Raw genomic sequence first — 21,880 nt, forward strand, 5'->3', positions numbered from 1 at the left:
GCTGAAGATGTTTTATATTTTCTACCTTTTCATACTTTCGATATATTTCCACTCCAAAATTAAAGATACAGGGTTGAATCATCGCGATTGAGTCTATACGTCTAATTTGCTTTTAGTCTCTGATACGTACCGAATGACTCATCGATAATGTAGGTTCATTGATAACGCGTCACACACCTTGCGCTTAATCGAGCAAATGTTAGTTCATTCTCAAACAAAGCAGCCGCGAGGTTAGTCGATTTTAGCAGAATGGGTGAGTAAAGTCAAACAGTAGGTTATCGAGAAAGGCGATCGTTTATTTTCTCTCGTGGAAAGTTACACAACTTCTTTTTCGTTGGCCGGCAATAATTTAATAAATCAATAAATTATACGACCTCAACATTCGTCCGGCAAGACGCATTCGTTCAGCGAATTCTTTAAGTATCCGTCTATGCATTGACAATCCGTCACGCATTTCTAAAAGAAACAAACGAATTTTAATTCACGGTGAAATTATACAGAAAATTTCTCTATAAGGAAATTTCTTTGAAGACACTAACGCTGATACAGTTTGGTTGTTGGGGTATTCCACATCGAGGCTCGCACGCAGTGCCACAAAGTTTGAACACTTGATTAGGTGGACAGATTATGCCAGCGTTGATCGCTAAGCGATTATAATATGAAATTAAGACATTTCTTTGTAAGGGATCTACTGCTAGAACTAAAAAGAATCGGGAAGAAATCTATTTGATCGTCAAATACTTACAGCTGACATAAACAACGACAATGAATAAGAGAAGAACAATAACACGAGACATGTTTTATGTCTTTCCTCGACGGTAGTTCCAAATGAAAGGTAATCTTTCAAAGAAGCTTATTTATAGCAACACCTTCATCCTTCAAAACTGATAAAACCGCTTACTATTACCTTATCGCTTTTACTTTCGATTCGCCTTCCATAAATAATCACTTAAGATTATACGTATACTCATCTAGAAAAATAATCTTAATCTGACTTAAAATAATTTAAAAAATATTTGTCAAGATCGTAAAACGAGCTTGATAAATCGACGTGTCTATCGTTCGCACGATAACGTAGTAAAAATTCATAAGGATCATGTAAAAAGATGTATAGACGCAAGCAACGAGAATGAGATAAAAAGCAACACGTTAAAAGGTTCCCTAATTATTTGGAACGGTGTATTCGCATCTCGATCTGCTAATCTCTTATCCACCATCTCCATCTTGAAGCATATTAAATCGTCGATCTTGCACCTTCCAACGAGCAACCCATATTCAAAAGCAATTTATCACATTAATGGACCAAAGAGTAGTCAGAAGATGTTGAGAACCATTCGAGCAAATCGGAAGAACATTAAGTTATCGACAATAAGTCGTCTGCGTGAGAGGTCGAACGGTTAATTGGCTGTTAATATATCGTCTGGAACGGGAAACTACGGGAACGACTGTATAACAAGCAAGTTCATTCTGATGCAGTCGCGTCTATCAAGGGGGCCGGATGGTAAATTATCGGGGTACAGGGGCGGGCTAATGTTGCGTACAGTGGTTGGTGGCTGTGCAGCAGGCAGCTTGTCTATTCGCCGTGTACACGGGCAAACAGGCCGCGTTTAATCGCAATCGCATTGAATTCCCGCAAACGTGACTTTTCTCGCGTAACTAACGCCTTCGGCAAATAAGCTCTCGAATCGCCTCGATTACCGATTCCCCAGGTATAACCGGCCGCCCGTGAAAACATGCCGGTCCAATTAAAACTTGCTTACCCTTTGGAACAATCGAAAAGTCTTGCTTCGTTCAGCTCGTTACAACTTTTTAACAACTCAGCCGCTCCCTTGGCGTAAAATCGCAATCTCGCGATAAATAACTTTGATTAGTGATTAAGGAAAATCTTCTTGAACGTTTCGAATATCTTGAATATTCTCAAAGCGCGAGACATTGGTTTTAATGGATGAGCAATTTCCATCAACGAGGAAACACTGTTGAATCGCTGGATTCACGTACACCGATCAGTAGACTCGGCATGTTGATCCAAATTTATATTTTTACGAATACGACTAACAAATAGAACGTACGCAAAGGCTTGTTTCCTAAATATTGTAAAAATAGTTATACTCCAGATATTTCAATTCTTCTTAGATGGTATTTTCTTCGGACTGGCTTCAGAGCAGACTGAACGTTCTTTCAGAAACGAGCCGGGTTTACAAAACGTCGGAACAAAGCGCAACTACTGATAAAACGCGATTGAAATCCGAAGAAGCACAAACACGTCACATGTATGATACAGTTTTAAGCAGTATACTTGGATTTTACTTTTTGCATCTGGATCCAAACGGTTTCATCAGCACGAATTTCTCGAAACGTGTTTCGAGGACCCTCGGGACGAAGCGAAATCGTCAGACGAAGCAGCAGGAGAAGCGGTCGAGGGTGAATCGAAGGCAACCGAAATTCCTGCCATATTTCGCTGAAACGGAGTTTCCTTCCGGCTGGTTGATTCAATATGTTCCATCCGGGTAAAACGGAACTCCAGCCAGGCTATGGACAATACACTTTTCCGAATGAATCCCGTGGTTCCATGAACGCGAATGGAATATCTCGATCGACGATCCCGCGGAATGGAGCGGCCAAGATATAGCCAAATTCTGTTCCGTGTTCGATGAACGAGATTTCGAGATTAAGAAGATAAAGAAAGATGATCGTGTGTTTTCTATTTCTTCGTGTGTTCATGCAGAAGATGTTAAAACGTATTGAAAACGAGGGATATAATAATTTCTATTGGGAAGAATATTAGCGATTTTTCCTAGTATTATCGATCGTTTGAACCTACAAATTCTATTTACCAAACTTCTAGTCTTTTATTTATATTGCAAATCATTTTCTCAAAACTGGAATTTTACCGACTGTGACTCAAGTTAGCAGCGAAGCACGACTGTTCTCTATTTAAACATCTTTGCATGCTCAATTATTAATGATATTAAGCATGTTTATCGGGCAGTCGTTAATACTACTAAGCACGTTGAATCAACGATCGATTAGCCAATGATAAATAAAGGAGAAGAGATTAAGATTAGGAGAAAAAGGATATATCGTTGAAAATTTGAAAAATATTCATAGCGCTCCTTCTATTGCGAGATTTAGTCTCGCGATATAAAGGATCCTTGTCTCAAACGGTCCATTTACGGTCGAAAATTTAGTGCACCGGTAGCACATAAAATCTCAACGAACGAGGCTCTGGCGCGATGAGATTTATGGAAATTGAAGATCTCTATAGCGGAGTTGTTACAAATCTTTCACTGGATCATCGTCTATTTTGCGTCCAGACATCTTTCTCGCCAAAAGTGTAACGTTTCTTAAGCACTGAATGGCAAGTATCGAATTTCGTTTTATTTCGTTTTACGCGTGAATTTCGTCCATAACGTTAATTAACGAATAAACGATTGACGAATATTATAGTTAATAAATAATCGGTGGAAATTTATGCAATGATCGAATACAGGTGCTCGAGCACAAACAATATAACGAATTAGAAAATAAGCGATTAGATAGGAGAGCATTTTTTGGTTATCAGAAAATGTTGTCTAATTGTCCTATGTAGCGTTTAACTACCACTGTCGGTAAAAGGTATACGCCTTATCGAATACGACGCGGTGTACGACTGTGTTAGGCTGGTTGCCAGTCGCCAGGAACTTTTCCGACGCTTTATTTCTTGTTTAACTTTTACGAATACCATAAGTAATTTTTAGGAAAATATTTTGTAATTTTCTAATATATTACAAACTGTACTATTACATCGTTGCATTCGTTGTTAAAATAGATTTTAAAAGCGAAAGGAACTTTAAGAGGAATCATTTGAAAGAATGTTTCAGAATACCCAATATTAGCAAAAGGGAAAGATGTACAAATACGTGATACCCAACTCGTTATCTACCGAAATAATCGATACGAGTAAATAACACCTAAATGTAAACATCGTGGTCCAGATTACATGACTTGTGTCACGAAGCAATAAATTTTTTTAATAGGCTTGAATAAACGATAAGATAACCTCGCGCATTAACAGTATTAATACATAAATCCGTGCAATATCGACAAGTTAATTCCGTACAAGAAGCAAAAGCCGATAAAGGAAAATAGAAAGAAGCTTAAGGAAAAATTGATACCAATAAAATTTTTAACAATCATTGATTACCACCTGTGACTAATTAGCTATTCTTGAGACTAGAGGGATCAAAGGAGAATTAAACGTAAAATTTAGCGGAGAAAGAGGCGGAGGTCGTTAGGTAGATGGCTACCATTAAATTCCGTAATAAAACTGGACCGTGGTTCGGGTCGCAGAACCGGCGATTTATATCTCAATTAAAACGCGGCCGTAAAATCGCGTTGTCTTTGGATCATCTATTGAAGCTCCTAGCTTTCTCGAACTTTCGCTTCAAACACTGTGAAATGTATTCCAGTTTGCGAATGTCTATTCGCGTTAACGCTCTAATAAGATTATCGTGAACTCTGTGAATCGACCCAACTGTTAGGGGTCCGTTTTATCGTCTGGTCGGTGCGCTTTGATTACCTGCCAGTGTTCTTCGAGCAAACGCGACGATTATCGTCGATGAGACACCGAACTAATTGTAAAAAAAAAAGGCCACGATTGGTTTGTACTTTGTAGATTCTATCTGTCTCTAATCCAGTTCAAAAATCTCCATGGTATTACTTCTCAAGAGAATTACTTTGAAAGAGATCGTTCCATCGACGTTTATAAACATAGTCTCCTTACTAGTCCGCGAATGCTTATGCATTTACAGAAAATTAAAACGTCTAAAAACACACACGCAATATGTAAAAATACGAAAAGTATTGAGAATAAAGTATACTCGTCACGATGCTTAGAGGATGAAACAAATATCTGTTACTCGTATTAGTAAAAGTATAAATTTGCATAAACACGTACGGTTTACTCGTTGCTCTTGTATCGCACGGTACGTAGAGAAGAAATTCTCGAACCACATTTAGTTGAACGCCAAAAAGACAACCCTCTACCCAATACTCTAAATGGCCATTTTCCACGACTTTTCGTTCACTCTGCTCTGATCGTCGTTTAATCGTCCCCTATTCGTGATCGATCCCCAATCCCCATTCCGGAGAAGAAGACGGTGTCCATGTCGTCGCGGGACAGATTCCTTTCCATTACGAAGATTGCGCTTGTTCTGCGCGAAAGTAACATAGCAAATGTAGTAAAACCTCGACGAGCACGGTCGATCAAGAAGATTACGTTCCCGACGATACGGAGTATTCTCAAAAGCTTTCGCATGAAGAATACGACCGGCTACATTGCGAATTAATCCGAATCGACGCGACCGTGAAAAATGAGAGACGAGGTGGTTGTATTTCGTGTACGCGAAAGGGTTGCCTCACCTGGCCACCGTATCCGTTAGAATATCACGCACGCCTGTTTACGGTTGCCAGGGAAACACCGGTGCACGCGCCCGCATCGACAAGGGGATTCTCTCGCGTGTCCATCCGTGACGCGCTTTCAGCCGAGCCTTGGACGCGGCGGCTTCGCGTATACTGGCCCATGCGTTTCCTTTGAACGAATTAAAGCATTTGGCAAATTGGATTCCTCGCTGGGGCGGCGCGGGAATGCAGGGTGTAGATTTGCCGATTGCCTTTCGCGTCTCTCTGCTTTCAGCGAATGTCCTTTCGACGCTTCTCACGATGGACTGCGAAGGGGATGCTTTCAACCGTACGGAAAAGCTTTCTAGTTTCTTTCGCAGAGATCCTAGGAAGATCACGAGCAGGCTCTCTTTCTCTGCGCGAAGTGCGAAAAGGACGAAGCTGTGACAAAAATCCGCGAGATCGCGAACTTTACCATTAGGCTACGATTACAGTGGATTACTTAGAACTATCGTTCCAAGCAATTAGATATCCAGACTTTCTTGCGGTGTAATTTATCGAGTAACAGCATTAATAAACTGGTTACACGGGTAGTAAGTAACAGACTTCTTTCTTAGTTACATAGAACAATTAGATAACTTGCACGATTTATTTGCAGAAAAAGAAACGATGATAGAACGTGTCAACGATTTTTCTGCTGCGCAATTATTGTTTTCATTTGAACAAAAATGTGATCTCAGCGGGACTGAAAAACCAACAGCCTACCACGTTTGATTGCTCCGTCGTATTCATCGGAACGACGGTTCGTCAGAATACGCACCCGCTGTTATACTCGTTGCTGGTTCAGAATAAACGCTCCACCTGCGACGATGCTGGGCCAAATTTCAAGGCACCTATTTATGGTTGCCAAGGAAACATGTGCACAATTTTACGAGGGGAACGTGAAAACCCCTTTCGCGAGTCCGGCAACCACGATAACTGTCGTCGTATTTTCCTGACGGCACACGAGTCGAGGGACGAGAGAATCGTTGTTGGTAATACGCGTGTACCGAAATTCACGATGCGGACTAAGATCGATTCGGCGAATGTTCATCGAAATCTTTTTCGGTGTACGGTGAACGTTCTAAAAGAGGAAAAAGATTATTATATAATTACGATTCATCTCGTTAAAGATAAGCAACTATCCGGATACTTTGAAGGTACAGGGAGGAAAACTGCAGACGTTCGCCAAGTGCGAAAATTACTGGCTCGGAAGTCCGATCGTTCTTTCCGCTTGGAGACAGTCGACGTATATTTTCAACGTCGCTTCGCACCGTTAGATCCGGCTAATAACACCAAACAGTTACGCTCTTAACGGGTGCAGTTTCTCCTTCGTTAATTTTGAACGCGTTTCCAGACGTTTGTAAAATGTTGCACGCGCCATTCTCCGACTCGCGACACGCGATTCTACCTGTACACGGCCGATGGAACACGAAGAAGGGAGAGGGACTATTCGCGTACCTCGTGGAACGTTAATTATTCGCTAACAACTGTTCAACTTAACCGCTTCTATATTCAAGTTCTACGGGACGAAGCCCCGAAGCGTGACTTTTGCTAAAATTAAAATTGAGACCACCCATCTCGTTTGCTTTATTATTGCCAATCTCCTCGTTCAATGAGAGATCATAAGCTTGACGAATTCGCCTCGGGTAACAGGTTCAACTCGTCAAGATACGTACTACATCTGCTCGAACGGTTTCTAGCCAATTTGTTTCTGCAAACAGTTCTGTGATTTATGGAAGCGGAGGTCGATTTCCAGACTAGGAGATAATCACCGATAAAAGTGTCTTCCACAAAGCAAATAACGTATTTAGATCTATAAAGCAAAATCGAAACGTACCTAATTCGCTACCCGAAGCAAACGTAAGCACAAAATATCCGGTACAACGATTTCGTTATATTATCTGGATTTAACTTAAAAAATACGAGTTTGTCCTTTTATACAATGAACATACAGCTTATTGGAATAAGTTAACGCTACAAAGTCGCATTCAGAAAAACGTGGCTTGGTCTGCGTTTGCTCTTAATGTCTGATTTATAAAAAAGACTAAAACACGGATTGGCGGAAAAACTCGCAATTCATTTACACTTCCTCGCGATACGTTGGCCTTTCTCTCTCAGGAGTCGGTTCGGCTTCCCTTGGACGATACACCTAGTTACGAACGTACGTTCGCGTGCGAATTCGCCAGGCGAACCGTCCCACTTGGCATAAAGTATCGGAATAGAAGCGTTCACCGTCGCTTGCACTCGCGCAGCTCGATCCTCTCGCGATGCAATCGCGCGAGCGCGTACCAGCACGTATTTCCAGGCGACGAGAACCACGTGCATCCTTGAGCCGCTTCGAGGTTCGTGAACCTGCCTCTCGCGAGCCGATGGACACGCGGATCGACGTCAGATCAGTCGCGAGCCTTTTATGCATCGAAGGAAAATACGGTGTAATACAGTCGGCGAATTAGCGGCTGCTCAGAACCTTCGATACGTTTCGAAATGTTCAGAAGAGTGATCAAGGTATATGAAAATACGTACTCATGCAATCAGAAATGTAAAATCGTTTAATCCGCGTAGCGAATTTTACAATTGTGGCCCCGCCCCCCAAAAGAATCCGAAAAATCTGACTCGTCGTGTCTTTTTTCTGTAGTCTTCGTATCGTAATTGCGAAACTGAAACTGATGTCGTGCTAATTCGATGACTGGGAACGATATATCCTCCAAAGAAGGTTCGTTATTTACGATCTTGACGCTTATATTGGAAAAAGCTAGAGCATATTTGTTTTCGAATGGAAAAAAATGGGGAAAGATAAGGCAATCGCGAGAAGATAGATACAACGTCGTATAAATAATTTACGTACGTAGGTCGACGAAAAAAAATATGTTGACAATTGCAGATTTAGTTTCTCACCGAAAAATCAGATCTCTGTTTCTATATTCGCTTATCGGTGTTCCGTGTTTGTAACAAGGCTAATGGTAAATACGATACGGATCTTTAGCACGGTACTTACACGCGTGTCAAATGCCCGCGTAATCGTTTGATCGATATCTAGTAAACGCAAGGCTTTAAACTGCTTCGAGGATTTATTAAATTCTTCGTAACAAGACTACTACATTGTAATATCGTGTACTGTTACTCGCATTAATATTCTGACGCAGCATTATCTTCGTTCGTTCGTTGCTTTGGATACTTTTGTATCATGTTTACTGCGATCCTACTCTGACCGTGGTAAGCTAAGAATCACGCGATTCTTAAAAATATGATTTCTATGGCCTTCTAAGCAAATTGCGAGGAATATTTACACTTAACGCGTAATAATTCGTGAAATACCGAAGACTAAAGGCGCTATATACGGCACATTAAAAGTAAAGGCACCGAAAACGCTAAGATAATTGGGACGCGAGATGCGCAGGATTGGGCCAAAGTTACACAAATCGCGATCGATTTATCTCTAAACAAGGAAGTCGGCGTCGATCGTGTCCACCGACTCGCGATCTGACATTTTCGCAGCCTTTCACCGGGTCGCTGTAGTAGCCAGTAGCAGCAGTAGCTACCGTCCAAGGAACGCAAACATTTCTATCCAGAATGGAGTCCAAGGACCGCTCGGTTCGTTGTATTTCGCAATAGTGCGCGTGTCTAGCGTCGTATTACCGTACCGGTCAATAATCCATCGCCTCTTCTCCAAGTCGGCGAAGGAGCGAGCGCGAAGCGAAGAGAAGAGGCTCGTGAAAGGAGAACGATCCCTTGAATCGTTTTTTTCGAGGGAACAAGCCACGGGAACACGTTCGAATACCCACGGACGCTGATGTATCCTTGTTTGTAGCTGGCAGACGGACAGATCACAAGGATGCAAAACGCGATTCAAGAACGAATTTTACAGAATCGCGATCATGAAAGCGCGAAAAAGTGGCGAGACCAATGGATTCTCTACAATTTATAGCAAGACTCTGCGAGTAGTGAAATATATCTATGAATTAACCAGTCTATGAATAAACTGTGAATAAAAATCTATGAATAAACCAACGGCTAAAAGCAATATTCATGAGCTTTTTGTAGAATCAGCGGCTAATAAATTTTAATTACTCGTATAAACATTGACCAACGGTATATTAAAATTCATTACGCATTTCCTTCGATCGATAACCTACTGGTTTGAAATATCTTGCTGGGATAACTGCTCGAATGAATCACGGTAACGCGTTAATAAATTTGGAGGAACGTTTCTTATTCGATCTGTGTCTTCGAGAACTATGCACACGATATGGAGATAAACAAGATTTCCAAACTTTGCACGACAGTAACGAAGCTGCGCGAATATTTAGAACGCGAATATATCAAAGATGCGCTGTGGGAGTGTTGCAAGGAAGTATAGCGTAAGGAAGAAAAGAAGAACATAATTTTGGCAACGATTCGGCCAACTGGCAATCGGGTCCGGAAACCGCAGCAGCTGCGGCGATCCGGTACGCAATATGCGTCCACGAATCCTTCGATTTGGTGGCGACAGTTCGCAGACTCTTGCGAAACAATGGACACGGACGGAATTAGAGAACGAGCACGGCGTGTCGGATTAAAGGTTCCTGGATGAACGATGCGTCACGCGTCTCCCAGGCGCCGCTTTAATGCCGCCTTCGGAGAAAATTAATCGAAGGACAAACTCCAACACAACCGCGGCTTTCTTTGTTCTGCAATTTCTATCTAGAAGCAGAAAAAGTAGGTTGCTTGCCAAATAATCGTCTTTCATATTGTTTATTCGGTTATGACGCGTCTCGCTGACCTAATTTCCCGCTATCTTTGTTACTTTCCGTTTGGTTATTTACATTGCCCATCTATATACTCGCATTTTCCGATACGTTTGTTTACACTTTCGATTTGTTTACTTTCAAACATGTTGAATCGACGAGCGACTGTAGCCACTCGCATTACGCAGAAGTATATAAAAACGTAAAAAGCGATCTATTTATTAGCACGGTAATAAGCGAAAATCACCACGGTTCGACACTGTGTAATTAAGCGTTGCTCGATACTTCAAGGTTCCTGCTCGACGGCCGAAGATCGGCGATACAAGCGCAAAACACAGAGAAACGCGAGAAACTGGAAAACGACGACCATGCTCGTAAATCCAACGATTTAACTTCGGCCGACGCTCGTTCCCTGGAGAACTCCTTCCTTCCCCTTGTCACCCTTACTCTTTTACTCTTTATCCCTCAACTCGTCCGTTCTCTGTCCGATTGTCCCGATGAACCAGTGAATCCGCCAAGAAAAGAGGGAGAATCATCCCCCGTTAATGCCGAAGTAATGACTAGGGTGGCAACGTTGAAGAACCCTCGACGAGTCGCCATTGCCACCGTTGCTAGCACACCCCTTCTCCTCTACTTGCCACCCCAATAGAGCTCTACGTGGGGCTGGACGACACACGCGTGTACCAGGAGGCCCGTGTCAATCATGGCCAGAGGCCAGGGGAACGGCATTGGCTTTCGAGAAATAAAATCACCGCCTCGAAACTCGGCTCCATTTGCATGGAAATTTCCAAGAGACGCTCCGCTTCGGCCTGCGCGAGCTGGATGCACAGTCTTGCATTGATTTTTCTCTCTGTCGACTCTTCCGATGATCGTCTCGATTGAAAGTTGAACATTTATATTTCTGAATCTAACAAATTGCTGGACATCGGTAAATTAACGAAAACCTGCTTGTCGCGGTTCTTCTCGCGAGTTCTTCGATTTGTTTCCAACCGAATGCTGACTTTTGCTCGAAAGACTTTCTCGTTAGATCGACGAAAGAGCCTGAAACATGCCGATGTAAAAAAATTCACCGTTGCAACGAACAGCCTGTACAGAGTGTCGTTTAATTTTAATGGCGCGCTTTGTTCGAAACCGTAATTTGCTACGCCGATACGTTTCAGTATTTTTCTTCGTTTGGAATAAAAGGCGAATAAAGCGGAGAGAAATTAATGGAAGAAAATTGGAGGGGAATCCTTTTCAGGGAAAATTGCCTGAAAGGCTGATATGGAAACAAAAATGGAGGGGCACCGGGCCGCCATTTTCACGTGTCGCCTCCTCTATTAGACTCGTAAATCGTTGGAACGCAATCGGTTGGAGCTATCGCGGTTTCGTCCTAACGGCGTATAATAACCGGCCGAATCGACGATAACGAAATCCATAAAACGGGTTACGCGGCTATTCTAGATTCCAGGAAGCGTTCCACCTGTCTGCCTGCCTCCCCAGTGTCAAGTTAGGGCCTCTGGATCCTATCTGTCTCGACTAGCAGTTACGATCCTAATCGTAAACAACGGTATGGCCGATCGGTCGCCATTAAGTCGGCGCCCGAAGGGAGCGAAAGGGCCGGCCTCTGCCTCGTTTCGCCTCTCCATTTCCTGTTGCTGGAAACTTTCGCCCTTGGGCGACCACGTGATCACCCGAAAAGAAGAACCGTTTACGCAGGTGGCGATTCGAGCGTGCATGTGGAAACGAAGGGAAGAATCCAAAGAAATTACGACCTACTTCGATTCCTGTCCAGTAATTCTCCTAATCGAAATCGCGATGTTGTGTTCTCCCGTACGCATCTACGTACCGGAGAAGATTGCCTGTTGACTCTTTCGCTCGCGCTATATACTTTTTACAGCGTAAATTGTCGAAAGAGAGTAACACGTGTTTTTTATAACGTAAGATAGTAAAACAAAGTAAAATGTGTTAGAATTTTCTAATAAAATATAGGTATAAGAAGTAAATGTCCTGGTAGCAGTGGTCAAGAATATATACTGCAAACAGCAACGCTGTGCATTTAAGGGTAAAAAGCGATACTTAACGCCGACAGCAAAGTTAACACGCAGGGTGAACACGTGGTAAAGAATGCAGAGCCGTTCTTCACGGCGATGAACTGCGGCGGTTAAACGAGGTCGCTGGAGGAATAGATTGGCCTAAACAACAGGGGTAGATGGACAGGATAGCAAACGACTTGGCAGCTTCGCGAAACGTACGGCATTGAGTCACGAAAATTCACGGACGATCGTTCCACGAGTGAACGCCATTGCCAATATAAATAAAGTCGTGCCACGTGGCGATCCATACGCGTTGTAATAAAAATTTGTCGGCACGCGAAAGCCCTGTAATTACGAGGACCGGCTTCTCGATAATAACGCCCGCGTTCACCGATCGCTACGTAATACAGAAATTAATGGCGCGCTTCCTTGGAAAACGGCCCGCCTAAGAAACCGGGGACAAGAACAATGAGTCACCGGTGGAACCGGGTAGTAGGAAACCATCTGTCCCGGAAATCGATTTCATTCGTACATATAAGTACACCCACGTTCGGAAGAACGTATGTATAAATAATACAAATATACGCAGAACCCAACAACGATAAATAAAAAGGTACTACTGGAAACAGTTACCGAGAGACTAGATACGAATAGAAGAGAGATTTCATTCCTTTACGCATTAAACTCTCAAACCAGCGTAGCAACGTTGAAGAAAGATGGTAGATAACTTTTGCAAGTTTTCATAAATATCCTAATACACGAACTCGTGCGTACCTTTTCCCTTTCTTCTTATAACTCGCGCGGAAGCGATTTTCGATAACTCGTATAGCATCCTCGGCGTCTAACGTGCCATACGCAACGCTCGATCGAAGCTAATGGCGAAATGAATTTAATGGAGGCAACTGCGACGTGTAACCCTCCATTACCGGGCACCATTGTAATTTGTGGTTGTCTTTCTTCCGGCTGCCGTGCCAGCAGCACTTTATGGAATTGCCCGCCGGAGATAAATCGAGGCTCGACGATTCAGAGGATCGTAACGATTTGTCTGCATCATGGTCTAACCGTTGACTAGCTTCGCGCCGATCGAATAGCTCATCCGTTCTTATTCGCTAGCTTCGTTCTTTAGTTTGTTTAAATTTTCTATTCTTCGCTCGAGATCCCTCTGGTCGCGCGATTCCCTTGATCTTCCGTCGGATTCAAAGCCCGGGGCATCAATCTCTCCAGACGTTGACGGCTTCTCTCCTGCCTCTTTGACGAGCGACGACACAGATGACTCCATCTTGAATCTCTTTGCAAGGGGAGAAACCACGTTTATGACGCGTTCCATCCAGTAACTCGCGCGCTGCGCATCCCTTTTCCTTCTTGTTATATGTAACATTCGGATAACGCGTGAAAATGCTCCGATCGCAGTAATGTGACACGGGGATCGCGAAAGCTTCAGCGGCGTTCTCGCTCGAGCAACTTTTAGCTGCCTGTTGTTGCTGCATATTGGAAGCAGCGTAAAGTGTAGCTATTTAAGTCACGTGTTTCTTATTTCTTTCTGATCTCTGTAACGCCCCAAGCGAAAGCACGCAGAAGGCAAGAAATTTCGTTGCTATTTTTGATCGGTGTGCTGCGAAACGCGCAATGCTACTAAAACATGCAATACTTGACTACGCGTTTAGTTACGTATATTTTCGCAGCGTATAGCCATTCAGCGTAAACGCCCTGTCCTTGGTGATTGTTGTTTAGTAGCTAATTTACGTGTGTCGTGAGGCGAGAAAGAGTCAGCAAGCAGCAACCTTCTCAAGAAACACGAGACATCGATAAGAAGTTCCTTATTGTCGCTTCGACGAGGACGCAGCTTTCGGCTCGCGTGAACTTGGAGTATTTCTCTTCGGAAGAAGTGAATATATCAAAGCTGGTCCCGTAAGCGAAGTCGTTTTTTACCGCGCGCCAAATGAACCCGGATACCTTGGCATTCTTCGGTTCAAATCGACCGTTCGAAAAAGTGAAATATGGAGAACCGTAAAGCGACGTCATAACCCGAAACGACGTGCTGCGATCGCGATTCGAACGCGTTGGGAAACAAATTCCCTTTGAATTTTCGCATCAGTCACTCGTCTCTCTCCTTTCCTTCTAGTGCCGCTGCGAAATCATTAGAGCGGACACGATTTTCAACGAGATGTACTTACACCGAATACTTGAGCAGCGTACGCTTTCAATTTCTAAGATTGATATCGCAACAGAGGCGTACCGAAGTACCAGCAGCTGGCGTACTCGCAAATGAGATCACGAAATTACGAGTCAAGCCAGCTTGATAAGATCTAATCGTGTCTGACGATTGAACTTCGTTCTAGCACCATAGACTTTTTTGTCAATCGCTATGTTGCCGATTATACGGTAGAACTGCGTTTCCTTGAATTTGTTGTGGACAAACAGCTTACACAATCGAAGTTCGTACAATAGGAGCTTACCGAAGGAGCTCTGAAACAAAGTTTAGCCGCGTTGATTTTCAAAGTACTTAGAAACGACAGATGTTTGTCGCTCTTCCATCGATGAACAGCGATTCGTTGGTTTCCACGATGGGAAAGGAGGCGAAGGAGCGCTCTCGAGTTTCCTGCGGGTTCTTTCTTCACGAGCAAAATCGCGTGCTCGATCATCGAATCGGCAGAGGGTGTACAATGATCGAAAAAGGGATCGCTGGGAGTGGAATCGTGATTGGGGGTGACGTACGTTTTTCTAGGTAGCACGGAACGTCACGCGAAACGTATAATTTTCGGCAATAATTTCTGGACACGGACGATTTGAGGAGAATCGACGCGTGCTTCCGGAACGTGGAATCCCTCAACCAGAAACAGGAACCGTCTTCTATAAAATCGAGCACGTGGAGTAAATCATTGGCGAAATAAAGGATATTGCAATAGTGAAATACTTGCGCCGAAACTAGGTCATCCCGAGAGAATTCGTAATTTTAAAACGTTTATTTCGAAGACACGTACACGACTATTTTACAATTGAACATCCTATTCTCAAATATAAAATCTTCGATATGTACGATATCACAGGAGTACTGATGTTTCTAGCTTTAAATTTAATGTCCGCTTGAACGACGAAAATCAGCTAATTGTTACTTTAAACGAAACAAGTACAAATATACCTAACCATATTTGTACAGTACTTGAAACAGTATTAAAGCCAAGTGAAAACGGAAAACCGTAGAAATTTCCAAACTGACGCGATATTACTCGCACGAAGAAACGATCTCCATTTCGACAATAGACTTTCTTCCTCTCCCAATAGTAGAATAGTTGGTATATGGTATTCTACTGTGAGTCCAGACATAGAAAACAAGTTTCAAAGGGGAAGTGGACGATGACGGGCAGCGGTAGGATAGAAAGAGGTTCCGTTTTGTGTTCCCAGACGACGGAATGGCTTTTCAATCTCGTCGGACTGATTTTTTTTTGTGCTCGGGAATGCCGATGAAAAATCACGGGCGCAACGATGATCGATGCGTTCGCCGATACAGGACCGAGGAGAGAACAGAGAAAAGGGACCCGTATATTCTCGATGCGTTATCGGCTTCGAAACGCAGCGACGGATCTACATCAAGGTAATCACGACGATACGTCATATGGAAAAAGCTTATACACACGTGTGCACGTACACGGATGGAACGAGGGGATTTGGATATACAGATTCATCGGCGAGCCTCTCTATATTCCGCCATCGTTCTCCACGGGACTCGCTTTCTCGTAGGGTGCGAGCAAAAATCACGACTGGTAAATTAGGCATCTGCCCGCGTTATGCGGATCCCGACATTTATCAAGTAGAGCAACCGATCCGGGATTTCTGGCTCGTGAATTTATCAAGAGCGTATCAGGGAGCCGAGGAATACGCGGCGGAAAATGACAGAAATTTTGGAAGCCTATGAAAGTCTACGGAGGAATAATTTATTTCATTTTGGTGTTCGTCGATCGAATAGAATCACGGACGAGAAATTTTGTAAAATTACGAGAATCTTCGATCAGGCGATTTGTTTCTCGGACATTTATATTCGTAAATCGATTATCGCGTCGAACGTAGAATCTTAAAGAAGAAAAAGGAGAAAATTTTGAAAACTACGAACATTTTCAAACGAAGAGTTTACTTCTTGGATCTTGGTATTCGTAAATGGAATATCATGACGGATAGTTGTGCGGATGTTTGCGCATTCGTGGGTCATTTAAATGCGCAAAGATACGTAGAACGGCTCGTATACGACCACTACGTAACAAGATCCATGTTAAATAATAATTCCTGGAACTGGAAGATAATAAGCGAAGGAAGCCTCGTGTCAAGGGAATCGTAAATAGGCATCTGTTTCGAAGAACGTGTTCCGCTTTGGGACCGAGAGTAAAATATTTCAGCGAAATCGTCGCGTGGTTCCCAGCTCTTTTACGATCTTCGTGGACTAAAAAGAGAGAGATCGAACACGTGGTGAAATTCAGCAGAGCGGCGCCTGTTGTCTCTGCTCGGTTCCACCTCTCTTCCACCACCTCTCTTTGGTGGAACCAAAAACGAGGAACGACCAAGGACGCTGGAGAAAGAGAAGGAGGAAGAGAACGAGGATAGCGAAAAAACGAGAAGAACGACCTGTTCTACGCCTTCGATTCCGGCTGCCCAAGAGCAGACTAGTTTCCGCCGCGCGGTTTGACCCACATACGCGCACGTGTGCGAATCCGCGCGGGAAGGTCGAGGCGGAACGCGCGTCTTCCCTTTTTATCCAAGCAGGCACGAATGTAAATTGTTGGTGCAAGCGCGTGTAAGTGTGCGTGTGAGAGAGACTCGATACGTAATAGGGGCCCTTAGCGAGCGAGAGAGACCTTGGGCCCCGCATAACCAACCTAACTGGCTCTGCCTTCCAGCTGCCGTTCGCGCATAACACGCACCGCAACTCTGCCTCTCCCTTGCAAATTATCGCGACCTTGGATCCTCCACGGCCGACCAGGAACTGCACGTGCGGTCTTTTCTGTATGCCAGAACGTGTTCCAACTGCGTGGAATTTTAAATCCCCGCTTTCAGGGTTTAATCCGAAGATCGACTGCGAGTAAAAGCTTGTAAACGTATTGCACATTAGCTGGATGAACTTTGTAGCTTATTTAACACACACACTGTCACGCGAATTTTATATATTTTCCCCTGATAGCCGCGATAGATTCAAATATACTACGCCATAACGTTTCGTTCCCGCAAATTTTTATTTACGCCGTAACGTTTCGTTTCTCAGCTATATCGTCGTTCGCTGGTAACAAGGCGCGACCTCCCGGAAACAGCAAATAAAAGCGTAGAATCTGAAACGGCAAAGGATAAAAAAAGAATCGCGTGGTTTTTTTTGTCGATGGACATGCTGGATAACCACGGTGCTCCTACGCATCGCGATTCTTTTGCAACGTGTTTCAGATCTCTTCTGAATAAGAAATCGTTGAAAGGTGACAAAAGAAATATCTGAAAGGATCGCTTTAATTTTTGCAAGAGCACGCTTACCTCGTGCTACTAGGGAATTAATTAAAAGGAAAGTACGAAGGGTTGGCGACGTCCCCGCTTGCTAAAGTGTTTTCGATGCGTCTTAGAGGCCCCTCGGGCTAGGCGATGGACGAAGATAGTCCGAGAGATCGAGGGTATACGGGAATTATGGGACGACGAACGGTCCTCGAAAGGACCCCGGGGGCGTTGGATCATTATTTTCACGGGAGGCGGCTGCTCAATGGGCCGCAATCCCTCACGCGGCGATCGACGATATTACGAATCTGCCCTTAATCGGGACAGCTCTTCGGGATACAACGGTTCGCTCGACAAATCGCTGGACACCGGGAAAAAAAGCATGAGTAAGCGAGAACCGCGGCTGGCTCGTAAACCCCCTGCGAGCTACGAATATATGACAGAGTCAAAACCACGATGGCGACCGATCAAATATCGCGGATAACCAGGAACGAGCACGTGCGTATGCCGCACGCATCGATGTCTATTAGCAGCTGTATGGTTCGTTCGATAGTAGACGTTCGAACGAGATACCTGCCGGGAAAATGTAAGATATCGTGATTCTGTTCGATCCGAGAGATATACAACAATTACGTTTGCGTTGGGATGATATCGGTTAACGAAGATTTTGTCGCGGTGAATATTCGTACCGAACGTTGTTTTTCCATACTGAATTCTAATTTTACACGCGAACGTTTTGTTGGAAAAGGTAATTGTGAAGGACGAACACGGTGAGCGATTTCATCGGAATATTTCGAGCATGAAATAGCAACACGAGGACGAGTGGTATGCTAATGTGCTGGTTTCGTACTGTTAGAACCTTAAACAGGATGTTAGCCAAGTCAAACATTTCAGAAAATTATCAATTATCTCTTCTTACAGCAGATAACGTTTCACAATTTGCGATTTATATTATGTGCGATTATACGCGCTAAATGTTAAACAGCGTATCGCTAAAGAATCTTGTAAGGTAGATAGAATCTCGTTACGTACTTGTATTCGGCATAAAGAGTGCATTCAAAATCACGCGTTATACCTCGTACAACAAGAAACAGCGCATTTAAACGAAATTCCAGACAAGTTGGTACCTTTCCTGTAAACACCACGTAAAAAAGAAGAACTATGCTTCAGCTCCCTTTACTATATACCCACTTTTTCCCTTGATGATTCCGTAAAGCCGCCTACACTTTCTCCCCTTCAGAAGATCCCAACATCTAAGATCATCAGCCGCAAGATGAACCTAAAAATCCTGGAGGATCGCGTGGAAAAAGGTAAAGAAAGAGGGCGTCAAAAGGAGATCTGGCAAGAAAGATGTTTCCCCGTGGAAATTGCCCGATTCCAGGCTTACAGGGGAGGTCGGGATAAATGGAGGTTCGGCAGGGGTAAATTCTTCCGCGAACTAATTCGCGAGCGTCTCGTGCAGTCTGTCGCGGGTCATCCAGAGGATGAGGTCTCTGCATAGACGGCGTAAGGTCGTAGACGCCATATTTGAAATTCAGATGCTCGGATTGTTTCGCTAAATCAAGAGAAATGTGGCCCGGGTGAGTTCCAACGGCGAAATATCGCGCGCAACCCCCGAGAAGCGCGACGTGTCGTGTAACTCAAACCCCTCCTCACCCCTGTAGCCACCCCTAGCTCCGAGTGTCACGTATGTTTATGGCTAAATCACTTTCGTTCTCGTCGGATGTCGTTCTTTCTGACTTTCCAGGCACCTTTCATATTTTCGCTCTTCCGTCTCCACCGTGTATTCTCCAATACTCGCGCCTCGGATGGCAGACGAAGGAAATTTCCGGCACGAGTGAAACGTTCCTGATCAGTTTGTCGATATTCGTTTTAGCTACAGTGGCTTGTCAAAATGTTCCAAAACTCTTACGTATGTATCGTGTGCTTTATATATAAAACAATTTGAAATTTCATTATTATTGTAACGAGGCACGACTGACGTTGCTAAAATGCACATAGCAGTTGCTTAATCCCTTAACCTACGATTTACGTTCGAGAATGCCCGTAATATTGACCCGATCATCGTACTACGGGCTATGCCCGTGGTTGTAGGTTAAAGGTGTCAATGCGTTTACACGTTAATTACGTACGTAATTGCGTGTAACGGTTCATCAAAGTATTCGAATACTTAAAACAAACTGTTATGGATATCTTCCTATCCGTACGTTGTTATCGTAAAGCATTTCTATATACGATATTACATCTTCAAATTTTATCGATACAATTATCATAGCCGTATCTCGCGATAAAGCTAATGATATCTCAGAATGTTTTGTATAAGATACGTAATATATACATAAAAAAGTATTCGAATAGCGTCGTGAACAAGTGTACGTGTATGCGCGCCATCGTCGTCTCGCTCTGCTAAGGGTCCTGTCTTTCACGACCGATATACTCGCGGAGAAAGTTTTTCTATTACGATAACAATACTCGACTCGCGTAGATGCGCGCGGGAGATAGCATCCGCGGAACAGAAACGAGACTCGAAGGGACCCGGAGTGAAGAATCACCGATTTTAATGGCCCTTTATTACACCCGGCTGGCTCGTGCCAGAGAAAGGAAAATCAATACCCGGCTACGAGAGACGTGCCGTTTAATCCGCCATTCGGTTTATCTACGGGCATTTTATTCTCCACGCGTCTGTTACAGATTCCGAAGCTTCCACTCGAAGATCCGGAAGCTTCCTTTGCGAACAGCGAATCGCTCCGAGAAGAAATCAGACAACTTCCACTACCACGCGTTTTATTTTTAATTTCCTTCTACGCGATTTCGTTTAGTCGTGTGATGGATCAAACAGAAGTTTCCGGAAGAAGATGACCGAAAGACGAGCGTTCTCACAATCGGTTGAAAAACGGCCGCGTTTCGCTGGAGCAATAATTCAGGGCCCGTTTTAAAAGCGATCGGAGATGATTTAACGCGCATTGTGCCACTGTTCACACGTTGGATTTATGACGATTGCGTTCCGCGCCACAACCGGAACACCGGTAGCGGTCCCTGCCAAGCCAAGCTACTGCGCCATTATGCCACAACAATTTTTACGGACGCATCTTTTTACAACTGTCGCGCGGAAGAAAGAAAGAGACGTTTCTAGAAACGGAGGGAGACAACGGCATAGGAATAGGATTCGGGCTACCTGCGCCCCATTGTGCAGAAGTGGAGCAGTTCTCGAGTTCCTCCACTTTATTTCTTCCTCGTTCAATGGAGTACCGCAAAGGTCGTTCTATAACGTTTTGTATGGCCCTCTGACCCCGCTGTCTATTGAGAAATACGCAGTTAAAAATAGCGATAGTGGCGCGGAATTATATCGTTAAACCCTGCCTCACCGTCATCTCCTTTTTCGTCCTTATTTCCACTCTGGGTGGAAATTCGATCGCAAAATTCATCACAGAATTCACGGTGGAGTTCGTGCATGGAAAAGTTTCTCAAACGACGAAGGGACGTGTCTCTTTCCGGCGCGAAGAGAAACACGATTCGTCTCGTGTTCACAAATTTTTCGGGCTCGTAAAAACGAGGGACAGGTGAGTGTCATAAAATCGTGCCAATTCTCGACCAGAAATCCACCAGCTATATAGCGTTCCTTGGGTTCGCCTTTCGGTGACCAGTGGCCAATTGTGCGGACGATAGAACGGACATTTATCGTATACTTTTTCATGGCACTTCTCGTGCCCCATTTGCGGTCGTCGGGGCTCCAACTCTCCCTGTTCGTCGCTATAAGCGTGTACCATGCTTTTCAACCATAAATATGCTACGCGCACTGCAAGGGGTGGGAGTCTGTTCTTTGTTTGCTTCCGCTGGCAAAGTTCGCGGCCAGAGAAGGGAACACGAAAAGAGGAAACGAGCGGCGAAAATGGAGGACGACACCGGAGATGGAAAAAAGGACGGTCGGATGAAAGTGGGTCGTGACGTCGTGACAGTGAGGGCGAAGAGCGAGGGTGAAGAGCGAGGGCGAAGAGAACGCAGAGAGAGGCAGAAGGGCGACCGACTCTGAACGCAGTCGAAGATTCTTTTTCTAGCGTAACTGCCGGCCAAAATAGGCGGTCCTTGGAATCTAATTATTAGTACGTTCGCTGGAAACTCCGGATTATTTATGTCCGTTCTTTGTTCGGGCGCGGCGCGTTTCTCTTGGCTCGCGTACCTTCCAGCAACTCTGGAAAGAAGGGAATTTCGAGTGAGGGAAGAAAAAAGGAGAAGAGGAAGGCGCCGACGTCGAAACGATGG

At 44.1% G+C, this 21,880-nt stretch overlaps 1 protein-coding gene and 1 long non-coding RNA gene across 2 annotated transcripts in view; both read right to left on the reverse strand.

Moving 5' to 3' along the window:
* The window catches only part of LOC126870302 (uncharacterized), a 122,530-nt gene that overhangs the window by 69,259 nt on the left and 31,391 nt on the right, over positions 1-21,880 (reverse strand). The window lies entirely within an intron of this gene.
* Positions 279-821, reverse strand: LOC126870297 (chymotrypsin inhibitor-like). The gene is made up of 3 exons (XM_050627877.1): positions 746-821; positions 540-643; positions 279-456 (listed from the first exon to the last, which is right to left on the reverse strand). The coding sequence occupies exons 1-3, from the start codon at positions 795-797 to the stop codon at positions 376-378; spliced, it is 237 nt and encodes a 78-aa protein (XP_050483834.1). The 5' UTR covers positions 798-821; the 3' UTR covers positions 279-375.

Source organism: Bombus huntii, chromosome 10, assembly GCF_024542735.1.
Source record: "Bombus huntii isolate Logan2020A chromosome 10, iyBomHunt1.1, whole genome shotgun sequence".
NCBI lineage: Eukaryota > Metazoa > Arthropoda > Insecta > Hymenoptera > Apidae > Bombus > Bombus huntii.

What these genes read in the sequence shown, in the direction of transcription:
- LOC126870297 (XM_050627877.1), bottom strand. Translation starts at nt 797, where the DNA reads ATGTCTCGTGTTATTGTTCTTCTCTTATTCATTGTCGTTGTTTATGTC. An exon ending in TGTCGTTGTTTATGTCAGCT is followed by an intron (nt 644 to 745) that starts GTAAGTATTTGA and finishes ATAATCGCTTAG; the next exon opens with CGATCAACGCTGGCATAATC. An exon ending in AACAACCAAACTGTATCAGC is followed by an intron (nt 457 to 539) that starts GTTAGTGTCTTC and finishes TGTTTCTTTTAG; the next exon opens with AAATGCGTGACGGATTGTCA.